This window comes from Nanorana parkeri, unplaced genomic scaffold (assembly GCF_000935625.1).
Source record: "Nanorana parkeri isolate BGI_ZX_2015 unplaced genomic scaffold, ASM93562v1 scaffold1795, whole genome shotgun sequence".
Taxonomy (NCBI): Eukaryota; Metazoa; Chordata; class Amphibia; order Anura; family Dicroglossidae; genus Nanorana; species Nanorana parkeri.
Genome location: NW_017308063.1, coordinates 164,406 through 184,898, shown reverse-complemented (window position 1 = coordinate 184,898; position 20,493 = coordinate 164,406). Strand labels below are relative to the sequence as shown.

The 20,493-nt window shown below is 40.6% G+C and overlaps 2 protein-coding genes across 2 annotated transcripts in view; both read left to right on the top strand.

The window, feature by feature from the left end:
- Positions 1–3,496, top strand: part of LOC108799733 (nicotinamide N-methyltransferase-like) — a 4,995-nt gene extending 1,499 nt beyond the window's left edge. Inside the window, exons 2-3 of the mRNA XM_018571629.1 lie at positions 1,516–1,723; positions 3,058–3,496. Of these exons, the coding sequence (XP_018427131.1) occupies positions 1,516–1,723; positions 3,058–3,496 (647 nt within the window). The remainder of the gene's footprint in view (positions 1–1,515; positions 1,724–3,057) is intronic.
- A 9,431-nt stretch (positions 3,497–12,927) lies between these two features.
- Positions 12,928–18,699, top strand: LOC108799724 (nicotinamide N-methyltransferase-like). The gene is made up of 3 exons (XM_018571622.1): positions 12,928–13,081; positions 16,390–16,597; positions 18,270–18,699. Exons 1-3 carry the CDS (start codon positions 12,934–12,936, stop codon positions 18,697–18,699), a joined length of 786 nt encoding a protein of 261 aa, XP_018427124.1. The 5' UTR covers positions 12,928–12,933.
- The last annotated feature ends 1,794 nt before the right edge of the window (positions 18,700–20,493 follow it).

Genomic DNA, 20,493 nt, shown 5'->3' with positions numbered 1-20,493 from the left:
ATTTTAAGTCTTTGTTGTATCCCGGTTTCTGTCAACCACTGGGGTATATTTTGAGTTAAACTGGGAGTTTTATCATGTGTGTCAAACCCGTTTCCCTCCCGAGTGTATACTGAGGAGAAAAAAGCGTTCAGCGCCTCGGCCCTCTCCTTGTCGTTTGTGACTAGCTTCCCGCTTCCATCCTTTATTGGGCCTATCTGCTCCTTTCTCACCTTTTTACTGTTAATATATTGGTAAAATGTTTTGGGGTTCTTTTTACTATCTGCGGCGATATGCTTTTCGCACTCAGTTTTAGCTGCCCGGATTTCTAGTTTGCATTTTTTGTTACATTCTTTGTAGTTAAGGAACGCCAATGCCGTCCCTTCGGTCTTATATTTTATAAATGTCGCTCTCTTGTCCTTGACGTGTTGTTTTACAGTTTTATTAAACCATATTGGTTTAGTCTTTGATCTTTTATTTTTGCTCCCTAAAGGTATACACTTTGAAGTAGCAGTATGTACTGTGTTTTTAAAACAATCCCACATCTGACATATCATAGACATATCATCTTTCAGCAGCCAACATATTAACATCTTGAGGATTTCTTCTAGGAGGTGAGATTAATGCACCATCTAGATCCTAGGTCCCAAAGGCCTGGAGAGAGAGAAAAATCTCACAGCAGCATCTTCACAGGGCAAAAGGAAAGTCATGTGTAAGGAAGTGTCTCAAATATTTAATACCTCCCTAGCCACATCACAAGGTCTAGTACCCCATAACATTTAATGGGAAATGCAAAAGAAGCTTGAGGCAGCTTTGAAGTAGGTCAAGTTGCATTTTACCATCGACACAAGGCCCCAAAGCCATACAACCACATTCCAGCCTGAATTACGTTTTTGAGCTGGCTTTAAGGTAGAACTAAAGCCAGAACATTTTTTTTTTCGTTTTGAATAGAGCAAGGGATCGGCTTTGTAGCCATCTGTGTCCCATTGGGGAGATTTCCCTTCATTTTCTAACTGACAGCAACAGCAGGAAGTGAGGGGAAATCCCTCAAAAGAGAGAGAAATCCATGGATGTCAGCATTGTCACCAGAACTAGTGTCCTGATTGGAAGATTTCCCATCTATTCTTGTTCTGAAGAAAGGATGGGATTTTCTTTCATCTACACCTTCAATGATAACAGTCACCAAATAAAGAGGGTGAATCTCCCAAATAGGGACACAGACAGCTGTAAAAACCTGAGAGGTGTTATAATCCCTCTCAACTCTATTAAAAACAAAACACATTTTCTGGCTCCAGTTGCACTGTTCAAAAGCTTTCCAGATCTGTGCCCTTGGTCATTTAGAACAGAGCAATTAAAAAGGACTAATCCAACTGGTAGATTAAGATGATGATTCTCAGTTTATTACACATGCTACAACTGACTACAATGCAGATATAAATATTTTACACATTATCCATAGTGTTATTAAGATAAATTAGATTTTAACTTAACTCATGTACACTTAGGGAAAGATCCAGTGTTTGTTCTTTGTCCCCCAAGGTGGTGTTGAAGGAGACCTACTCATTAACTTTGGAGCTGGACCCACAATTTATCAACTTCTCTCTGCTTGTGAATCTTTTAACAAAATTATTGCTTCAGACTTTCTGGAGCAAAACCGAATACAGCTACAGAAGTGGCTGAGGAAGGATCCTGATGCATTTGACTGGACTCCAGTTGTCAAGATGGTGTGCGAGCTTGAAGGAAACAGGTGTGTTACAAGTGTGTGATAGTTGTGACTAGGATAATGTGTCTGTGTAAGTTTAATTTATTAAAGCTGCCAGACCTACACTTTTGAATATTAGAGTAACTGCAGTAATATATAACCCACGCTGCTATATTATCTCCATAGCTTAAAGTAAAGTGTCTTGCTAAAAAAAATGCAAACAGTTTTATTAAAGCAGAAGAGACTGGGTAAGCTCAGCTCATTACACAGACCCAGCATGCTGGGATGAAGTTAACTCCCGTGTGCATGCGAGGGAGTTACATCATACTGACCAACCAATCAAGAGCCTAAAGAAGAAGACCAGCAGACGATGGAGGGGAGAGTGCAAAACTCAGCTTTGGAACGGATCCTTCACATGGTACGTTGGCCATAATTTGCTGTGCATACTAGCACATTATGGCAAACACCACCGGGGGACTTTAAAAAAACAAACAAAAAAAACAATAGTAAGATATACAGTAAGACAATATAAGCCTTAATAAGTAAAATGTATTAAAAAAATTGTAAATTTATAACTATATTAAAGTGACACTAAACTCAGGCGTTAATCTTAAAAATGCACTCAATACCTTAACTAATAACAATCCAGTACTTTGTGTATCACTCCGCTGTAGATCCTCAAATCATCTCTGAATTCATGCTGACCTTCTGAAGGGTGGCTGCTTTTGTTCCCCAGGGTCCCTGTGTGTGTTGTAACATAGCCACCGCTCGAAGCTCGCTCCTGTGATGGACTACAATCATACATTTAGTTTACTAGTTTGTATTGAGATTGTAGTCTATCACAGGAGTGAGCTTGGAGCGGTGACTACTTTACAACACACACAGGGACCATGGAGAACAAAAGTAGCCACCCTCCAGAAGGAAGGACAGTGTAAGCATGAGATCAGAAGGATTTGAGGATATACAGACAAGTGATGCACAAATAAGCTACAACATTGTTATTAGTTAAAGTACTCAAATGTATTTTTAAGAATTTACTCCTGTGTTTAGGGTCACTTTAACATATAAATATTAAGATAATCAATACAATTTATAAACATAAATGGTATCTGACTTATGGTATTAAATCATATGTAGTGTGCATAATATATATAATGTTTATGTTTTAATGGCTTTTAATAACTTTATGTATAATGTCTTGATGGAAACTACCTTTACAATTCCAGCACTGATAGAGAGCACCAAATGAGGCAAGATTCCTACTTAGCTTGGTGCCATTCAATCTGGTACCTTCCACACTTTAGTATAGAGCTGATTTGGCATAGTAATTATTCAAAATAACACTGAGAAAAAAAATAATATACAGTGTCCTATTTCAGTGACAGTGAGAGCTGTAAGAAGAAGGAAGAAAAACTCAGGAGAACGGTGACAAAAGTCCTGAAATGTGATGCTCTGAAGGAGAACCCATATGACCCGGTGAAGATGCCACAAGCTGATTGCCTGATCAGTTGCCTCTGCTTAGAAGCCGTCTGCAAAGATGTGAAATCCTTCACCAATGTGTTGAGGAATTTTATGAGCTTCATAAAACCAGGGGGTAACATAGTACTGCAGAGTGTACTTAACTGTTCATACTACTTTGTTGGTCAAAAGAGGTTCTTCTCTCTGTCCATTTCTAAGGAAGAAGTGGAGGCAGCATTTAAGGAGGCTGGCTATGAAATAGTGAAACTAAAGGTCATTCCATTTACTGAAAAGCAGAGGATGGACATCAGTAATCAGGGTGGCTATTACTTTGTTCATGCCCATAAACCATGTTTGTAGTGCAAACGATCTTATGAATTATATACACCCATGTCCTAATCAGTAATTTCTCCTGTTGCTTTCCAAATGGATTATATAATCAATAAAGTTAGGAAAACAACATAAATCAATTAATTCCTATGCCAAATTGAAATGTGCACTTTTTACTATGCAGAAGGCGTAAGATAAGATGATGTTATAATATGAAGCCGGATCAAAGGGCAGACATTTTTCTCCATGTGTCCTTTGCACTTGGTCATTTAACATTGTATAACATGTGCAAGTGAAGCGAACCCATGCAGAAATGTAAACTGCAATCCAGAGTCTTGGTACAGCACCTCTCTGCAAAATAGTGTGTTATAAGTGTGTTATAATGTGGGTTGGAGGGTTGGGACACAGTATGATGATGAGGGGCTAGCCCATGGTCCGCCTAACCCATATAGCTACACCAAAGGATAGATGTCACAGATCTTTACAGCTGCTCCTATGTCCAGGCTCATAAACCATGACTATGAGTCAAATGCCCAGTGTGGATCATTCATCCAGGTCAGCGATATACAACAAATTTAATAGTAGTAGAGATGATTACATGAGTCTACATCCCTAAATAAATATACACACATTGATCCTTATAACAGGACTTTAAGGAATGCCACAAGAATGCATGTACAATTTCTAATAGATTTTTTAATTCTGTCAAATATAAAAGTTAAAACTGCATTTCACACTGAAAAAAATATCAAAACATTTCAGTGGTTATTAAATGTTATCATCATCACGTGTCATCAGCTTTACAGAATGATGACACAAAAACATGGGTAAAACATTTTAAAACAGAGATTTACTAATTCTATTAATCTGAACTCCATAATTAAAATCATTTTGTTATTAAAATGTAAAATGTGGGGTTGGCAGATGGCATTAATGCAGAACACATAGCTTTGCATTGCTGTATACGTATATTAATGCCTTTCTGGTTTATACACAACACCAGTGGCGACTCTAGGAACAATATATAGGGGGGGCACATAAGATACCACAGTCAAATCTGAGGGGGCACTAATAATTTTCATTGCATGTCGCAACCGCAGGGCGCCGAGAGCTGATTTAAATGTGGATGGCATCTGCGCCCTGCGGTTCCGACATTTAGTCATCGAAGCCATCAGAGAGGGAGACACAGAAGGCTTTGGCAGCTGAAAAGCAGCCATGCTGCTTAAACCTTCAGTTGCCAATACAGGTGGAGTGACCAAGTTCTCTTGTACATCCACTTTCTTTACCATACTCTCATCATTGTTAACCGTCAGGCCGGCACAAGAGTCATCCTGGGAAACTCTGAGCTCCAGCTTACTGGACTCCATGGAAGCTCCCAAGGATACCTCTGCTGCCCCGGTCTTGGTTGCCAACAGCAACAACACATTTTCAATATTGTGATTTTACAGCATATCAGAACCCATAACACTTTCTCCCTTAGCCGTAGTCACATTACTGGCTGCACATTTAGTTGTATCCAGCAGGGCGGCACAACCGTTGTCCTTGGTAACCCCTGGTTTCTGCACACAGGGATCTTCAAGAGTTACCAGGGACACCTCTGCTGCATTACACAACTTCTCTAAGGGAGTCAACAAATTCAGATCAGGGGTTACCCCTACCAAAGTCAAGTTAACCCCTTGTCCATATGAGACAGTTGTATGAGACACATTATCATCATCAGTCCGCATCACATATTCAGACTTTGCTTTAACCCCTTCCTCCCCCTTATACAAGGCAGTTCTTACAGGCAAGTCTTTTTCAAAGTCTCCAGTGGGTCTCCCACTTGGGGTCACTCCCACTTTGCAGTATGCAAGGTTACCGACAGTCTTCATAGTAAATGCATTATCAGTCCCAGCAAACAAGTCATTGCAGACAGTCTTACCAGGAACTGGGATCTTCCCTCCTGCAGGCTCCATGGAAAGTTATTTTGCGTTGCCACTGGCAACTGCCGATACATAGCCATTCCGGGTTGCAGGCTCGCTCTCACGCCCACAGGTACCTCCAGAAGTACCCCACAACACAGGGCATGTCACCATATTATGCCCCTTCTGGCCACACACTCCAAGCCGATCAAATGACCCTCTTGTCAGGTCATCCCGTAGTTTACACAGGTCACCTTGAGCCATTCCTCCTCTGTAGCTTCTCCTCCCAGTTGCTACAGGAAACTGCTCTCTTTCACTGTGCACTTGCTTTTTCTCCTGTCTTTGCTGGATTTTCCGCTCTCCACAGGCTGACTTGGCCCCACTCCTACGCAGATGACATACTTGGCACACGGTCAGCAGGTCTAATTTCCTTGTCGTTGCTACCGACTACAGCCCTCCTGCTGCAGAGTTTCTGTTCAGCCCTTCGCTCTCTGGGCAGTCTGAGCGGGCTTCACAATAGCTGGGGTTGGGGCTGCACAGAGCTGGTTGTACCAGTTAACAGCAGACTGAAACACTGGCACATCTTTCTCGGTCATTGGTGCAGCTTCCAGATATGGCGTTATGCCTTCCAGCCACCATCTTCTGCGAGCATCTTTGCATAACGGTCCTTTCTTTTTGAGGGACCCATCTCAGCAGACACTCAGTTTGTGCAATCCACAGCATTAATGCTTACGCCAGAAAATAGAGCGCTGCTCCTTTAAGGCCCCATTCACACTGCGCGATTCGCAAATTGTGCGATTTGCATTTTGTGCGATATCGTGCGATTGGTTGCGCGATATCGCGCAAATGCTTGCATTGAAAAGCATTGAATCGCGGCAAAATCCGCTCCAAAAAGGGTCCTGCTGTAGCGACGCACGACCCGCGACAGCAGGACCCTTTGCCCCATTGCCAAGCATTGGAGAGCGATATTGCGCGGTAAATAGCCGCGATATCGCGGGAATTACCGCGCGATAAATCGCTCAGTGTGAACGGGGCCTAAGAATCTCACTTGTCTCATTCAGCATACAGTTCACAAGAACTTCTTTTGCAGAGACTCCGGTCTCTGCCCACGTCATATAACAGGCGCACTGCCCCTTTAATGTCAGTCCTTTAATTCAGTCCTTTAATTCAGTCCCCCCAAAAAAACACAAACACAGCGCTCTCCTCCCGCAGCGCTCGGCCGGCTGTCACTTTCTCTCCTCCTCGCTGGGACACAGAGCAGCGCCGAGCGGGGAGGAAAGAAAGCACGGATGCGCTGCTGTATCAGCAGAAAAATTGCACTTTTGGCATTTAGCCAAAAGTGCCATTTCAGACCGATATCTTTTGGTGGCCGATAAATCGGTGCATCCCTAATATTTACAGCAATGCAGAATGGCACAGGCTATAGAGGACTACACATCCCAGCAATACTTTATATAACAATGCCCCCCACAGTCTCAGTCTCAGGTATTTCTGCCCCTGGAGATCAGTATCCGGCTGTCGGCGGGCCCCCCATCTCTGCGCTGGGAGTGTCGGATGAATGGATGATCCGACACTCTCGGCGCAGAGATAGGGGGCCCGCTGGCCGCTGGGTACCAATCCGGCGCTGGGACTGTGCTGGGCGCCCCAGAGGCCCTGGTGCGCCCGCACCGCTTGCACCGGCGGTAGTTCCGCCACTGACTCACGGTGTCCCAGTCTTTTAATAAGTCTCTCTTGCAGCATTGCTGCTCCGGCCTCAATCTTCAGGGCCACTGTCTGGTTCCTACAGACAAATGCAATAACATGTCAATCCTCCCAATACGTTCACGAACCCGCAGCTCCCTGCTGCACAGGCCTCCACACTGACTCCGGGGTGGAGCTCTCCTGACTCACAGGTGGGGCCCTGAACACATCCCAGCACACTCTTCATGAGGGATGTGCACAGGTGCACAATTAGGTGCCGGTCACTACCAAAGCATGGACCCAGGACTGGAGATTTCCTCCCACCCAGAGCTCTAAGAAATCTCCTGGCTCCAGGATCCCAACTAGGATCCAGAAAACCTGAAAAGGACTGAAAAGGCAGTTCTTTCCTGGTACACGTACTTTCTTCCTGGAGCCACTCAGCCCCTCTGGCTGAGAACCCTGGGTGACTTTGAGGCCACCTAACACCCTGGTAATGCCACGCAATGCCACACTACCAAAAGTGTTTTTCTGCACTAAAGCCTTTAAAGTATTTCTAATTATTGTGTTTGCTATTTCAAAAAGCCAGTATAACGGAAAAGTAAACTGTTAAAAAACGTGAAACTGTGCCAAAGTGTATGTTTAGTCAGAGAAGACTTTCTCAAGGACATCTTGCCCTTGAGAAAGTCATCTCTGATGAAATGTATGTATGGTGGAGTCTTGTCAATGCGCTTTGGAGGAAGCATACGCTGACGCGCCCGGGAATGTGGAAAGAGCTCTGCTAGTATGCCGATGTGGAGTTTATAATAAAAAATTATAGACTTGTCCCTGCAAAACATTGCTTTCTTGATGCAGGACAGGATTCTACTAGCTTTGCTTACAGCAAACTGGCACTGTAATCTATTATTCAGTCTATGGTCTACAATGACCCCCAAATCTTTCTCCATTTCCGACTTACCTAGCGGCATACCCATAATTGTATAACCCATTTGCTTATTTTTAATCCCAAAGTGCATAACTTTGCATTTATCGACATTAAATCTCATCTGCCACATAGTTGCCCACTCCCCTATTTTATCCAGGTCCCCCTGTAATGTTATACTATCGTTGCTTGTTTCTATTACCCTCCCAATTTTGGTATCATCAGCAAACACTGAGATATCGCTGTTTACTCCGTCCCCGATGTCGTTATTAAACAGGTTGAAAAGCATGGGTCCAAGCACAGAACCCTGAGGCACACCGCTAATGACACTAGCCCAGTCTGAAAGGGCGCCATTTATTGATACTCTCTGTACCCGTTCCTTTAGGCCTTGTTCACACCAAATGCAGACCAGATCCGGTCAGGTTTCTGCACACGCAGTGTAGTGGGTTGTGCCGCGTTTTAGACGCGTTTTGGATGCGTTTAGGGCCGGTTTTGGTTAAAAACAAACAAAAAAAATGTTTAAGTTTAACATGGACTTTCAGGCACTTGCATGCGTTTTTGATGCGTTTTAGATGCGTTTTTGATGCGTTCCAGACAAGATCCAGAGCAGGTAAAATAGGGCTTGCCGCATTTTTTTCATCCGGTCTGGATCTGGTCTGGATCCTTTGAGAAATCCAGATATACCACATCCACAGACCTCCCTCCATCCAGATCTCTACTTGTTAATCTCATTATAAGTATTGTACTACTAAAAGAGACACTATCATTAAAAAAAAACCCTTCAATTAAAGCATATATAAACACAAAAACAAAAGCATAATATATTGCAGCTTGCCTTTCCTTAAATGTGGTGGCTGCATTAGATTTCTTGTTTTTAGGCCTCGTTTTTTTCCCTTTATTTTCACCTTGTGATTGGGCCAGTAACACACTTCCCATTTTAGTTTGGCTATACTCTATGGAGGAACAAAAAGGTCACCACTTACACAGCAGCATTGCAACCCTGTGGGGAGGGTAGTGTTAGATGCACTAGCAGAATTAGATGGACTTGACTAACAAATTAAAGCTGAACTTCAGTTAAAACTTGTGAAGCAGTTAAAGCAACAGTTGTATTTCCTGTTAAGATAAATGAAAACAAAGCTGACCATTGTGCACACTCTGTCAGTGTTAAATGGTTTGTCTCAACCTTCTATCTGGCACTTTGGCTGGACAGCTTTGTCTGTTAAAGAAAGTTGAAAAATAACAGCAGACATACTGGCTGGATCAAAGGAAAAATACCTAAATAAAAATGAATGCAGCTACCACATTTTAGGACTGGTAAGCTGAAACTTTTTTTTCTTTTTTTTCTTTTGGGTTTAGCTGCTCTTTAAAGTTGCATCTGAGAAAATTCTGTCAGACAGATGTTGCTGTCTGTCACTACTTCCCGCTCCTCACATATTCCTATTGGCCCAACATTATGATGGTCTGCCTTATTGTCCAATAGGAACATGCAGAATGTAAGAAGGGTAACAACTACCTTTGTCACTAGAAGTGGCAAAGCTTTGCCAGTTGAAATGGCTGTGAGATTTAACTGTGATAGCTTGGCTTGGGTACTGCTGCAGGCATGTGCAGGCAAATCTAAGTGTCTTCACCTGTTTTTTTATTTTTAATTAGCTTAATTTATGCTAACTTGGGCATAAGGAAAAAGGTTAGTAGACCAACCGGGAGCTTTGTTTACTTTTAATTACTGCAGATTAAGAGACACCGTCACATGCCCATTTATGCTGGATGATAAGGGAGGCGGCAAGGAAGTGTTGAATAATCATTATATATCTTGCATGGGGGGACAGGTGACAGTGTCTAACTAAGTATAAGAAAGGAAAACAATGAACTGGGACACGTTACTGTTAATGGGTCAGTTAAAATATTCTGTACAGAGTAACCTTCCTCTCATGATTCGCTGTTCATAGAATCAGTTATGTAAGGGACACAATTGTGCAATATCAGAAGAGGAGGGAAATAGGCATCTGTCCAGCTAGAAGCTTAAAAGTTAACTGCTAAGACAGGAACCAAAGAAAGTTGCCAGGTTAAGAGATTAAACTTGGTTCTGCATCTCTTCATTAACAACCTGAAGACCGCATAACAACAATGCCTTCTATACACTATATTGTTGTGTAAATGGAGGGCTTCTGCAGTGAATAATTCCCATGTCACAGTAATGTAAGTAATTTTGGAATATATTCTCACTGTCTCTGATTCCATAGACTGCCGGGCATTTCCAGATTTGATGATATGTCTCTAGAATGTCCATTTTTCAAAACTGACCAAGCATGCAATACATTCTTTGCTTTTTGCTTTCTGTATTGAGTTATTTTCATAAAGGTTTTTATGTTTTAATGATAACTGAAGAACTATGTATGGATTTATTAAACATACAATAGTTTCTTCTTTTGTGCTTTGGGGCAATATTGAAAGGGACTTAGCTAAAAATGTCAAATTTGAATTCAGCACAAGTGCCTAGAGGCATCATATGGGTGCATGTTCTGAGTGATATAAGCTCAGATCATCCTCTGCCAAAACAACAATTATTTTCAGTAATGAGATAATGGTTAAATGGCTGAAAATAATAATCATTATGACACATAACAAATGTGTTATTGCTTAAACCTGAACACTGGAGAAATGTTAAAATTAGCCTTGCTCATGGTTGTCTAAGAGACCAATAAAAATAAGTCTTACTTACCTTTCCCCTCAGTCCACGGCAGCTGGCATCCCTCGGCATCCTCACTAACACTGCATGCCTGCTGGTCCTGCATTGCATAAAATTATGTCAGAGTACCTGTGACTGACAGAGCACTAAAGAGACACGACCTTGGAGGACCAGACACAGTGAGTGGAGGATAATTGCAAGATCGAGTATTGAGGTAAGTAAAACTGCTTCTTTAATGGTTCCCTAGACGAAAACGAACATTTAACCCTTGCCCCACTGCAAGTGTAGTTAAGAAATTTTTTCTTAGCGTTTAGCTTTAATAAAGTGAGACTTTTCAGTCAGTTTTGAAGGATAAATGTCTTTGCTTTTATTTTTTCATATATTCTTACTACTTTTATGATAAGCGCAGTTCAGCAACTACATACAATAGTAATAAATTAAAGTGACACTAAACTCAGGAGTTAAATCTTAAAAATGCATTTAAGTACCGTAACTATTAACAAATTTGTACTTTATTTGTGCATCATTCAGCTGTAGATCCTCAAACTCATCTCTGAATTGGTGCTGACACTGTCCTTCCTTCTGGAGGGTATTGTTCCTCATAGTCCCAATGTGTGTTGTAAAGTAGCCACTGCTCCAATCTCACTAATAGTTGAGATACTTGAATGCGTTTTTAAGATTTAACTCCTGAGTTTAGTGTCACTTTAATGGCTAAAGCAGAGAACAGATATCATTCTTTTTTCCTTTTGACAGTATAGGTTAGGTTTTTTCAATAGCCCAAGCCTTTAAGACAATTTTTAAACTAAAATCTAATGCCGGGAACAGCAGTAGAATGCTGGGTTAGGTTAGCAGTATAAGTTTAGGACTGAGGGAATGTATTGACATAATCATAACTGATAAGAAACCGGTAATCTAAGGTGAAGCTGAGGATCTAATGCCAGACGAGGAAAGTCAGCCAAGTCAGGAGTCAGAATTGCTTAATCAGACTGAGATTAGTCAAGTATGATACACAGAGATCATTTTGTCATCAGTGGATAAAAAAAATCCTCCTCACCATGTTGGGGCAGGACCTGAGATTGCTTGGTGTTCACAGGAGATCCTAATGGTGATATTAGAGTGATGCAGCTGACACTCTTAGACTAGGGTTCTCGTTGGAGACATAATTAAGACAGACTGAAACAGCATAATAGGGGCAGACATGAAGCAAACAAAGAGATATTCAAAACTAGAGGCAAACTGGGAGGGGGAATTAGATTAGAAAGTTGCCAGCAGTTAAGCAGTCAACCAGTTAACCCTTGCAGTGTGGAGGTAGCACCACTGCAAGGGTTAACTTTTTACATTCCTGGAGTTCTTCTTTGAGGCAATACCTTCTATATAAGCATGAGAAATACATCAATAATAACAAACAAATCTGATGCACATAGCTGCAGCAGCCTCCCCAACCCTCCTGTCATGGCCACATGATAGGCCATTTAGACAGAACTGATTTTAAATTCTAAGCTTAAAATGTGTGAAGATTGTTCCCAATATGGCCCAGCCAAATGAGGTAGAGTTTGTCATGGCTCAAGTTCCGGATGGAAGTTGTTGGAAGAATATTTAACTTGATCTTGTGCTTCCTTACTTATAGGACCATATGAGGTACAACAGATTAGCCATATCTCACTTTAGGCCCCATTCACACTGAGCGATTCGCAAATCGCGCGTTTGTCGTGCGATTTGCATTTTGCGCGATATCGCGCGTTTGTCGCATGTTTGTCGCGCGATATCGCGCAAATGCTTGCATTGAGCAAGCTAGAATCGCGGCAAAATCTGCTCCAAAAAGGGTCCTGCTGTAGCGACGCACGACCCGCGACAGCGACGGACAGAGCCCCATTGCCATGCATTGTAGAGCGATATCGCGCGGTAAATAGCCCAATAGTGAATGGGGCCTTAGACTTAATAGATTGATTCACTCAACAATAGTGTACCTGTGAGAGACCCATGTAGTACTCCATCTAGAAAATAGCCCCCTGTAATCCTTAAATAGCCTTTGTCACCTAAAAAACAGAGTTACTCGAAGGTATAAAGTGTAGGCACCTAGAAGTATTTCTTCTAATTAGTCTGATTAGGACTGTTTTGAACCAAGCTGTGGCAGGTAAATTGATCTTTTATTGTAATCATTTTTATAGGTCTGGCTGTTTTAGCTTTTTATTATGTTTTTCCATTGAATGATTTATTTACAGGTTTAAATCAATAAAGATATTTTAGCAGAATAAATTGCCTGTCTGAAGAAGAAGACACAATGGAAGCTTCATTTACCTCACAGAAGACCTATATTGATGAGTTTAGTCCTGTAGAGTATTTCAACATGTATTATGACTCAGAACAAGGAAAACTGCCAGAGTGGACAGATTTTGTACTGCAAACTCTTCATGAAGTATTTTCTTCAGGTAAAATATAAAACATCAGGTTGTAGCATCAAGGCACCACAAATAAATTATAGGCTTATATGATGTTCTGTTTCCCATAACAAGTAAGTTAAGAGAATGTTTCCAAAGAACACAAAAACAGCAAATAAAACACCACTGTTTAGAAAGAAATAAAACCTTTGTCAGGTTTCCACTGCACTCTATGTTTACCTATTGGGGTACACCAAACATGACTTGAAAGTAAACAATACAACAATATTATTATTATTATTATTATACAGGATGTATATAGTGTCAACCGTTTGCACAGCACTTTACAATATAAGACATCAATTCAAGATAAGATGGTAAGGAGGGCCCTGCCCCTGAGGGCTTACAATTTAAAATATGTGGTTTAATTGCAGATAAATTGTAATTCCCCTTCACGATAGAACAATTCATGATTTCTACTCATCCTGTTACATACCCAGGAATCAATCAAAGTAGACGTTAAGTGAAAAAAACTGGCAGGCTTTCTTTGACAAAAGAGACCGTCTAAAGGTGGCCATGCACTCTACAACCATCGCAAGACCTTAGTCTTGCGATGGTTGTACAGGGATTAAAAAAACGTACAATCTGCCTATCTTGGACAGGCAGATCGCACTCTCGATCATCGCAAGCCCGCCCCCCTGAGGGGCGGGCTTCCGATGACCGCAATGCTGAATGGGCAGTGTGCGCGTGCGCACACCGGCCCGTTCGGCATTTGTCTTCCGAGCACCGTTCTAACCAGCCGAGAATCGTACGATTCCCGGCTGGTTTTCGAACATGCTGGTTCGACGGAAGACGTGCGACCGTACAGTAGAAACGGTCGCACGTCTCCGTTCACACTGCTCGATTCTCGTACGATCGCGGGATTTCCCGCGATTCTCGTACGAGAATCGAGCAGTGTATGGGCACCTTAAGTCTCTTCTGCCATGAAAGCTTCTTGCAACAACTTGTTTTCCTGTACACTGAGCTGCACCTGTACAGCTCAGTGTATGGGCTTGGCATGCTAAGATGAAGTAACTTTCATAAAGGGAGCACCCAGATGCTGCCCCCCTCTCATGAATGAGTAAGGGATAGTTGTTACCCTTACTCATTCACTAAACGGTATAACAGTAAAATAGTAAATAAACACATAACACTGTACAAAGTCTTTTATTTAAAAAAAAAGTGTCCTGTTACAGTTACACTATTAAACAGATGGCACTGAAAATTAACACTGTAGACAGAACACATCAGTGTTTATCTGGCTGCTGGAGACTTTCATTTTGATCAAAGTAACCTACAGCCTAAATTAGAACAAGGGATACACCGATATATACGCTGCCGAAACATATCGGACGAAAATGGCACTTTTGGCTAAATGTCGAAAGTGGTATTTTCCTGCCGATACATCGGCTCATCCCTGCTTTCTTTCCTCCCCGCTGGGCGCTGCTCTGTGTCCCAGCGGGGAGGGGAAAAAATTACAGCCGGCCGAGCGCTGCGGGTGGAGAGCGCTGTGAGAGCGGAGACAGGCCGTGCTGTCACAGGAGGCTGAGCTTTCCTATACATAAAAATAAATATAACGTTTTTTAAAAGTTTATAAAAAATACATAAAAAATTAAATATTTGAAAAAATTAAAATAAAAACATTTTCGGTTTTCAGCCTGACAATTTTTTTTATTTCGGTTTGGTTTCGGTTTTTAAATTTCTATTTCGGTGCACCTCTAATTAGAACACTATCTGATGGCTGACATAGTGATCACATAATCAGTAGGGATGCACCGATACAAGCATCGGTATCGGCGGCGATACCGAGTATTTGCATGAGTACTCGTACTCGTGCAAATACTCCGATACAAAAAACGAGTACCTGTGCAGCGTCCGCCATCTTCAGGGACCCGAAACCGCCGCACACAGGACCTCCATAGCGTCTTCAATTAAACAAGATGGTCGCGAACTCCTCCTCCAAGTCCTCAGTCATCTGCTCCATTCTGACCTCTTCTCCCGCTGATTGGCTGATTGGATGATTGACAGGCATTGTCATTGTCATTGTCACTCCTGACTGGTGAGGAAGCCTGTCATCATCCAATCGGCCAATCAGCGGGAAAAGAGGTCAGAATGGTGCAGATGACTAGGCTGTAACACGGAGTGGCTGAAGCAGATGGAGAAGACGACACAGCAGGTTAGTACTGCAGCACCATATATACCAAGAAGATAAACAAGCTAACAAGAGTGGCTGGTTTAAAAAGGGTTAACAGAGAATCGGGACAAGTATTCCAATTACAAAAAGAGTTTATTAGATAAAATATCAGTTTTGGACATAAACATCATATCACTAACTGGTTTTAAAGAAAACAAAAAGCATGACAATTATAAATCTTCAGGTATGCAGATCTGTTTGTATAATGTGCTCTCATTCGTATATGCTAATCAGCTGACACCATGTGGGAAAGAAACTGATTTTTTAAGAAGGTGCTACCTTGTAACTTCCTTGTTTTTCCCACTGGAGATTAATACGTGTATTTCAGATACCAGCGGACACCAAAGGATAATACGTTATATGAAACGTATTAACCTTTGGTGTCAGCTGATTAGCATATATGAATGAGAGCACATTATACAAACAGATCTGCATACCTGAAGATTTATAATTGTCATGCTTTTTTGTTTTTTTTAAAACCAGTTAGTAATATGAAATTTATGTCCAAAACTGATATTTTATCTAATGAACTCTTTTTGTAATTTGAATACTTGTCCCGATCCTCTGTTAACCCTTTTTAACCCAGCCACTCTTGTTATCTGGTTCATGTTTTTGGTATATAGGGTTCATTTTGGTTACGGATCTGGTTGACAAAAATTAAATAAAGGGTAATTTAAATGGTTCGGATCTCCAGGCAGAAACAAAATCGTTTTCTATTAGTACTGTAGCACCGCATGGTGGCTGGGCACAAAAATGCTGTTTAACTGAATATAATATTTATTTAGCAATGGCATGATAAATATTCATTTCATGTTCATTTCATGTTCATGTTCTTCATAATATTAAGAAACTGACCTAAAATCATGATTTTGTATTGCTTTAGAAAAAATGTGACCTGTCCCTTTAAGAAAATAATCAGGAAGCACTTTGATGGCTGCTGACTCTCAGAGAGGAAGTTTAGAAACATATTCCCAGCACAGCGTATCATGATGGGAACATTTAAGTACAAATCACGGACAATTAAGCTCTAAGGGCGTTGAGAGCATTTTTGCAAAAATAAACCAAGTTATTATTGCTTCCTTTAGAGAATTACAATCTCCCTAAGATCTGAATTCTATCTCATAAGGTGGTGTTGAAGGAGACACTATAATTGACATCGGTTCTGGTCCAACCATCTATCAACTTCTCTCTGCTTGTGAGGGTTTTAACAAAATAATTGTGTCTGATTTCTTGGAGCAAAACCTCGCCGAACTGCAGAAATGGTTAAAGAAGGAACCTGGGAAATTTGACTGGACTTCATATATCAAACACGTGTGTGAACTGGAAGGAAACAGGTGTGACTCTTTATAAACAGATAATCTAACAGAGGCTTTTACCCTTTGCCACTTGAAGTGTATTTCCACTTTCACAACCAAATTGAGATAACACTTTTTTATATTTGTTACATGTTACCATTCACATAGCATAAGCTAAAAAAATGAATAAAAAAATGCTTCTTACGGTTTAAATTGCTTTTGCTTGGCTTGGGGTTTTACTGGTTAAAATTTCTTCTTGCTTGCTATTTCTTTAAAATGTTAGGAGGGGCTGTGAGGGGTAAGTGGTTGTGTCCATTGAAATTAATGAAGTCCATTGTATGTTAATGAAGCTTATCAGATAAACACAATACTTAAGACCTTTCATTGAGACAGGTCACTATGAAAGGGCTATTAAAAACCTGGAATCAGCCATCTTGCATGATTTAACAAAACATCTAAAAGGTAAGGAATTTGTATACAAGTTATTTTTTAGTATACTGTATGAATAGGAACACATAACGAGCATATAGAGGGGTTTTCCTAAATTTGACTGTAAAAGTGGAAATACACTTTAAGCTAAATAAAAGGTTTTGGTGGCAAGACAACGCCAGCTAAGAACAGTGGAGGACAGGATTGTGATCAATGACTGGTATACATCTATAACACTTTCTGGCTATCATTCCAAATTTAAAGCCTAAGCCCACATTTTTTATTCTTTTAAAAAGAATGGGTATGTTTCAAATTCTGTTTTCCTGCTTACAAAATTGAACCTCACTTCCAGTTGAGTCTGATAAGACAGAAAGTTATAGAAATTTCCCCAATGAGGACATGCAAATAAACCTGACAGAGGATCTGATCATTTCCTACTGGAGTGAAGAAATAGCTTTAAATGCTGTATGTGTCCCCATAGGGGAATTTAACCCTTTTCTGTCTTAAACAGGAGAAAGTGAGGAGAAATCTTACAAAGACAGACAAAAATAGCAACAAAGGCTGGACAGTGTGTCTGACCCTTTCCCACTCCAAAACCAAAAGAACTAAGCTTTGACTGGAGTTTTGCTTAAATGTACCAAACATTTTGGTGCAACTTTCCTAATTAGCATACCTAATAATTAGGAAGCTGTAGTTCCGAGGAGAGGGGAAAACAAGGAACACAGCTGCTTAACCCTTTTGTGACCAGAGGTCATTGATGCCTTACTGCCCAGGCCATATTTAGCAGAGTCAGCCTGAATTGGTTAAACTGACACTAACTATTACTAATTTGCCTAACTCAATAAATATACACTGTATATACTGTATAGGATATATTAAAGAAATGACAGCCTTAAAGTGGCATACACCTCATGAGACTTAACTTTTTTTTATTGCAAAATTAAAAAACAAATGCCTGGAGATTTGCAGGTAATTTTGTTGTTCTAAAGAAAGACCAAAATCCATATGTCGAGCATGGGGCAGCATTAATATAATGCCTGCAGATAGGAAGTGGTTACCATTTTGCACCGTTTTCTTCTGTGTTACGCAGTCATTATTCTTTCTATTATAAGGCTTCCCCTAGCAAATGTTCATTGTATCGTGTTCATATCTGGGAACAGTTATTTACAACCATGCAGATCAGCACAGAGTGTGTGCCCACTCATTAGACTGCTTATGTGCCTAGTTACTCCAAAGTTATCTTAAGTAATGATGGTTAAGAGTTTTTTTTTTGGATTTACAGAGTAAGCTGGGATGAAAAAGCAGAGAAGCTCCGTAGTAAGGTGAAAGAGGTTCTCAGATGTGATGTCCTGAAGAAAAACCCTTTTGAGCCCCTGACATTAGCACCGGTGGATTGTGTTATTTCTTGTCTTTGTCTTGAAGTAGCTTGTAAAGATATGGATTCCTTTTATAATGCCTTAACAAATTTAAAGGACTTCATCAAGCCTGGAGGTCACTTACTACTTTTGAGCATGCTAAATAGTCGCTACTATGCTATTGGCAACACATTTTTCAGTACCTTGCCAATAACAAAAGAGGGACTGGAGAAGGCACTTAAAGATGCTGGGTATGAAATTGTGGAAATTAAATATGCTGCCCAGAATTATCAGTCAAATGTGGAAATTTTTACAGGTGACACTCATTATTATGTCAAAGCCCGTAAACCAATATAGTTAGATAGTATTTGAGGTTGAATAAAGACACAGGTCCATCAAGTTTAACCTTTGTGAGCATGTGTGTCATAGTCTCTGTGTGTTTCAGGCATTAAGAGTACCTGTATCCCTGTATGTTCTGTTCTCTGAGGAGCAAAATTAGTCCATACTCTCTGTTGATACCCCTGCTTCTGGAAGAGATTCCACAGTTTTACTGCTCAAACAAAAAATAAACTCTTACACCCTTTCTTTTTAAGTGAGTTTACAGGAAAAAAATGTTTATTACTGGTGTTACTGTCGCCATTAAACACTTTGTACATCAAAATCATGTTCTTTCGTAGTCATTTCATTTCAAGAGTGAACAAGTTGAGATTTTGCAATCTTGTCTCATAGTTTTGATCCTCCAGCCCCTTTATTAGTTTTGTTGTCCTTCTCTGTACTCTCTCCAGTTTCTCTGTATTGGTGACCAAAATTGAAGCACATACTCAAAATGAGGCCGAACCAGAGTTTTGTAAATTGGCAAAATGATTCCTTTGTCCCTAGAGTACATTCCATTTTTAATGCATGATAGTACTCTGCTAGCTTTGTTTGCTGCAGCCTGACATTACATTCTACAATGATAAATCTCATCCGCCATGTAATTGCCCAATCTCCCTTTTTATCCAGGTCCTCCTGTAATGTTGTTATGGCTAATCTCGAGTTTATTACCCTGCAAATATTACTATCATCAGCAAAAACGGAAACACTGCTATTAACCCCTCCCCACTATTATTAATGTACAGGTTAAACAGTATTGGGTTAAACAGAACTCTTGTTTGTGCACACCAATTAGACCAATTGTGCTATTTACACATACTCTCTGGACACGTTCTTGTAGCCAGTTCTCTGTACATGTGAACACCATTTCATCTATGCCCATTGTAGTTTGTGTATTAAGCATTTATGTGATACCGTATCAAATTATTTTGCAAAATCCAGCTACACTATGTCCACTGGCTGTTAGTTGGTTGTCACTTATTATACCAATTGCATACAATTGATATTAAACTTACCGGTGTGTAGTTCCCAGGTTGGCATCTTGAAAGTTTTTTTTATATAGGTACTATCTTCACTTTGCGCCATTCAATTAGTACCCTTCCAGTCAGTATTGAGTCCTTGAAAATTAGGAACAAGGGTCTCACTATGACTTCACTGAGCTTGGTACCCTTGGGTGCAGGTTAGCTGGTTCTGATGATTTATTCACATTAAGTTGTTTCAGTCTTTATTGAACCCCGACAAGCGTCAACCGCTTAGGTATATTGTACCTTAAACTACTCACATTCTTATTATAGCTAATAAACCAATTTTTTTCTTGAGTATATACTGAGAAGAATACGTTTAATACCTCAACCTTCTCCCTGTCATTTGTGATTAAACTCCAGTGCTCAACCTTTATTGGACCTACCTCCTTATTTCTTACCTTTTTTTTGTTGATATATTGAAAGAATGTTTTGGGGGTTCTTATTACTGACTTTGGGGATGTTTTTGCATTCTATTTTTGCTGCCCGGATTGCGTGTTTACATCTCTTATTGCTTTCCTTGTAGCTCTGGACCCTCCATCTTATATTTTTTAAATGCCAGCTTCTTCTCATTCATATGTTGTTTTGCCATTGGGTTGAGCCACACAGTTTTAGTTCTTGTTCTTTTAATTGTCAATAAAACAAGGATTGTACATAGAACAATATCGGACCTCTGAAAAGTACAAGCATGCATATGTACTCAGTACTTGGTTTGGGCCCCTTTTGCAGCAATTACTGCCTCAATGCGGCGTGGCAT